Source organism: Penaeus japonicus, unplaced genomic scaffold (assembly GCF_977035675.1).
Source record: "Penaeus japonicus unplaced genomic scaffold, GWHDUDI00000001_assembly GWHDUDI00000001, whole genome shotgun sequence".
Taxonomy (NCBI): Eukaryota; Metazoa; Arthropoda; class Malacostraca; order Decapoda; family Penaeidae; genus Penaeus; species Penaeus japonicus.
Genome location: NW_028234403.1, coordinates 43,911,624 through 43,916,623, shown reverse-complemented (window position 1 = coordinate 43,916,623; position 5,000 = coordinate 43,911,624). Strand labels below are relative to the sequence as shown.

The window sequence follows — 5,000 nt, the reverse complement described above, 5'->3', positions numbered from 1 at the left end:
TATATATATATATATATATATATATATATATATATATATATTCATATGTGTGTATATATACATATATGTATATATACATATATACATATATATATACATATATGTATTTATATATATATATATAAATATATGTATGTATGTATGTATGTATATGTATACATACAACCATACATAATCTATGCATTAATTATTACAAGAAAAATAAATATGATTATCAAATGACATCACTTCTGCTTGAAAACACATTTCTACACAATGCATTGTTATAATCAGCGTTTTCTTAAAGTAATCATTATTGTTGTGAGAGAAAGTCAACAGAAGAAAATATACATTTTATTGATCTCGGTACACAGGAAGTAAAATTCAACCAAAATGTAAAATTCAACCAAGCATTTATTTCACTTCTATTTTCATTTGAATATTGTTGAAAATAGTAAAGATACCTCAACCAAAAATGTAGTGATTATTATCATTGTCATTATTAATGTTATTAGTTTCATCACTGAGCATGAATTACATCCGCAAAGGGTAGTAAATACTATAGTATGTTAGATTTTTTTTTCTTTTTTTCTCTTTTTTTTAGTTAACAATTTTTTTTCTTTTCTTTTCTTTTTTTTTAGATATGTTTAAGCACTACGAGCAATCGAACTCTACCATTAAAAGCGAAGTCTGCCAGAGTTTATTTCTTTAATTCCTTAACACAGTAATCATTCACACGAGCATTTAATTGAACAAGACGTAGTACTGAGCATGGCCAAAGTAGGCACTCGCCTTTTCCTCTTCATTCTCGCATTTCAATTCCTCATTTTCTTTGTGAAGGGTGCGTTGTTCTCCTCTTGTCCGGCTCTCCTTCTTTGACTCTCTGTTCTTTGAGAAGATGAAGTATGAGGTCTGAAAGATAATGAAATCCCCCTTTTTCCCCTCAAATCGTCAACAGTCTACAATCAACTCGTTTCATCCAGACAGCATCGTTTTCTGCAATCGAATAAACGCCTCAATTTGATATGGATGCCAAGGGAGAAAGAATACACGGGTTAGGAGAAGGTTATATTTGTACATAATAAATACAGTGCCGGGAACCTGCCCGGCGCATACATTCGTCCCATCATACTAGTGTTATAATATGTACAGATTCTGGATCCATGAGGTTGGTTCACATGCATCATATGATATTGGGGAAAACAACCTCATGGATTCCTCATTTCAGACCGAGATATATATATGTGTATATATTTAGATATCGAATTTGATAGCATATAAAGAATGATGATAAACATAAATCATAAAAGGTAAACTTGTTACGTAGTAAAAGTATGAATTTACTTGCTGCTACACCTCGGTCCTAGTGTTATTCATTTACATTCATTCTCATGCAATCATAGGTTTCGCTCAATAGTACAACAAGTAAAAAAAAAGAGGAAATAACAAACACTAGTAACTCCTATTGTAACAACGAACGCCACAGTAACTATCAACGTAGAAGAACATAAACATTTCCAGAGTGTGAAAATAACACTTACTATTCATGATCGTAACCCATTGTCCTTTCCTAAAATAAATTTATAATAATTCAAAATTTCTGGTCTTTTCAATTCCTCTTGTTACAGAGTATGGCAACTCTATTCCGATGCCAACAACACTAAACTAGTTGCATGTTGATCCTCACATAAGCTGTAACATTCGTCCTCATGTAGATTAACAACCATGAAGTAAGACTTAAGTAACAAAAATGTGAATTATTTAACATATTGTGTAACAAGGCATAATGGATGAGTCAAAATTATTTACGAAAAATTAATGAACCATTGGACAGTCGTAGTTCTGTAAAACTAAAGATGTACAATGTCGGTTACTCACTTAGACAAAATTTCTTTAGCTTCAAATGGAATTCAGATTGTGAAAAAAAAGGTATCCTTAAACTCATCCAGCGGGTGCGAAAAGAGAGCAGAACTTAAAGGTTTCTATGTCCTCTTGAAAAGGTCAGACATCTTATCCTAGGAACCAAACGTTTACCAGAACATGCCTTTTTACACAGGCTCTCCCTGCTATGTACAGCAAAGACGGAAGCCAAAGCCATGCACTATTTAGGCGAATACTGGACTTACGTGAGATGGGAGCCAGCGCCGGCGGACGAGGAGGCGAGGTCACGGTGGTGGCTGTGTGCTTGGGGTGCAGCAGTGGGTGTCTGTTTGCGTATCTGTGCGGGTGTTTATGTGTGTGTGTGTGTGTGTTTATATGTGTATATGGCTTTATCTGTATGTGTGTATGTGTCTGTATGTGTGTGTAGGAGTTTATCTGTGTGTGTGTGTGTGTGTGTGTATGTTTGTGTAGGACTTTATCTGTGTGTGTTTGTGTGTGTCTGTGTCTGTATGTAGGATTTCATCTGTGTGTGTGTGTGTATGTGTTTAGTGTATGTTACAATATATGTAATAAGACAGAATCCATATTGGAAAATGTAATGTAGCATAGATTGCCATCTTAGTGGAAGAGGAAGTGTAGTGTAGAAAAATGTCAGTAGATATGTTCCTATATTTGTGTATTCATGTTTGTGTGACCAACGCCTTATTGCATTGATGCATACGGTACCGCAATTTACTGGATAAGCGTATAGCTTGTGGAGTAAGTAAGCTTTGTTACAATGGTAATGTTCCGGTGTGGTATGCGTTCTGTCGGTGTGTTTGTATCAAGTGCATGTTGAATCTGTGCATAAATGACAGGTGTAGATTTCATGTGTGTTAGGTGTGGACTTACATGGTAGGAGCATTTCAGCCCAGGAGACTCATATCATCTTGCCCTTGTGAGTGTCCCAGCGCCTGCGGAAGTCCCACTCCTGCTTCCTGGTCTGGCCTCTCGTCCCTAAACCCTTCCCAGTAAAACGACCATCATGCAAAATCGAGTCGTAACTGTGGGAGGAGTAGGGCGGGCCAGGAGGAAGCAGCTCGCCCCTTTGACTGTGAAACTGAGGTGTTCCTGACGGTGGGCGCCGGTTGCTGAAAGGGCGGCCGCGGGAAGCGAAGCCTTGCTGACGCTGGGAAGGTCCTCGGCCGGTGTTCACGCTTTGTCGGTATGAGTCTGTATTTTGTGTATTGGTATTTACAGTGCTGACACCAGGCGGGTTATCATCGGCGTTACCAGTGTATGAGTTGAAGGCAGGTTGAGGGTCCTTGGACGGCCTCTGGTAAGCACCTCCTTCCCCATGTTGGTGGTGCCCCACATGCCCCTCGACCCCTCCTGAGGGCGAAGCTCCCGTCACCTTGCTGGCCTCAGTACCTCCATTATTGCTGTAATGATCGAGAGTGTTCATTAGATCGTCCCAAAGACAGCGAACTCCGCACCCAGCTGTCCCCGTTCCCTCACCGCTTGAGTCCGAAAACTGATGCACCATACTATTGCTACTGCTAACTTGCCCGCTATAGCTAGGATTATTGTTGTTATTGTACTGATTTGCAAAGTTATTGCTGGAACCTCTGTTACCATTAGAGCCCCTTGTATTGTAGACATTGCTATTCTGATGTAAAATGGGATTATTAGTGTTATAAGATGTTCCTTTATTGCTGTTAATCTTGACGCCAGATTCAAACCCTTTATTAAATCCGTGAAGGAACCCATCACTGTACCCTTGATCTCCGCTTGCTCCGCCCATGTCTAGTCTGTCATTTGCGTTATGGTTAAAATGAACGTTCTGCCGTCTGAAAGAGCCAAGAGGTTTGCTGTCATGTCTTTGCCCATCGTTACTGTCACCGAAGTAATAGCCGTAAATCATGTCAAGAGACTGAGCTCCGAACTGCATCTGCTCAGGAGACATGTTTTCCTCACTTCTTTGATGCCGTTCAGGGTACCAGTCTCTTTCCGGATCCGAAAAGACGTCTGACCGTCGAATACTGTACGAGCTAGTGGGAGACACATACAAGTGCCCGTCATAACTTGAGATGCTGTGCTCAGTCGTCGGATAAACCGGTTGTTGTGACTGCCGCTTCCCTTCATCGGTCTGCTTGGGAATGTGAGTCACTGAGAAGGAGTGATTAGTGTGATGCGTTACAGTCAGGTTGTACTCGGGGACGTGAGTGGGCGCTTCGTCAGGAGCGTCCTTACCGTCGGTAGTTGGCTTATGCTCGTTATACACATTAACCGTGACCTGGACTGCTGGATGAGAGGGGTTCGGCTGGTGTACATAGATTGGGTCAGGATGTAGGTCGGGGACCCCACTGTCATAGCTAGGGTCAGGGGGGACGTAGTCCGGGGGCCTTACCTGCACGTCGCGAGCACTGCGGTGGAAGCTTCGGCGGGTGAGCCCTGGGAAGAGGTTCCTAAGTCCGGCCATGGTGCCGTCCACGAACTGGCGGAAGGTCAGGCGAGGGCGCTCCTGGCGCAAAACGGGGCGAGGACGCTGGGGATCGTTAGGAGCTACCAAGTTTTCGTTGGACTGACGGGCCGGGAGGTCATCGAGGGGCACGGGGCGTTGGCGCTTGCGACCGGGAAGAACGGCAGGGCGGTTCTCTCGTGATAATCCTGGCCTACTGTTGAACGACCTGGGTGGGGGGCAGGAGCAGTATAGCTTGGCGGAAACATAATCAAGGTTCTGGATGGAGTCACTCATTATTACAGGTGTTAGTTTCACTAATATTGCAAGAAATATCACTAAGGAAATCAACATGTTTTCGGCTGATCAGATATTATCACACATAATCATTATCTTTACTCTTAATTAGCGTTCTTATTTTACACGACCGCCTGCCACTCACTTGAGCATTCCGGTGCCAATCCTCGAAGCCATGTCATTCATATCGTCCATAAATCCCCTGACCATCTGTTGCAGCCTGGAAGGACGCTGGGCGCTGGTGGAGCCCAGGAGGGCCAGCGCCACCACGAGGATCACAGTCATTCGCTGGAGAGAGAGAGAGAGGGCATGTTGTAAGTAAAGCTGTTGTGCTGACCCGCTTTCCCTTTGTTTTGTTTTATGTTTCAGTTGTTCGTAGGTGTTTCTGAGGTAATGACGATGA

General features: G+C 42.4%; 1 protein-coding gene across 1 annotated transcript; it reads right to left on the bottom strand.

Annotated features, from left to right (window-relative positions):
* Positions 1-1,034: 1,034 nt before the first annotated feature.
* On the bottom strand, positions 1,035-4,917 carry LOC122244223 (uncharacterized). The gene is made up of 3 exons (XM_086541066.1): positions 4,743-4,917; positions 4,250-4,529; positions 1,035-3,281 (listed from the first exon to the last, which is right to left on the bottom strand). The coding sequence occupies exons 1-3, from the start codon at positions 4,880-4,882 to the stop codon at positions 3,276-3,278; spliced, it is 426 nt and encodes a 141-aa protein (XP_086397192.1). The 5' UTR covers positions 4,883-4,917; the 3' UTR covers positions 1,035-3,275.
* Between the last annotated feature and the right edge of the window lie 83 nt (positions 4,918-5,000).

Bases quoted from the DNA above. Each gene is read 5' to 3' on its own strand.
- LOC122244223 (XM_086541066.1), bottom strand. From the start codon at position 4,882: ATGACTGTGATCCTCGTGGTGGCGCTGGCCCTCCTGGGCTCCACCAGC. The intron at 4,530-4,742 runs GTGAGTGGCAGG...CCCCCCACCCAG, and splicing joins ATTGGCACCGGAATGCTCAA to GTCGTTCAACAGTAGGCCAG.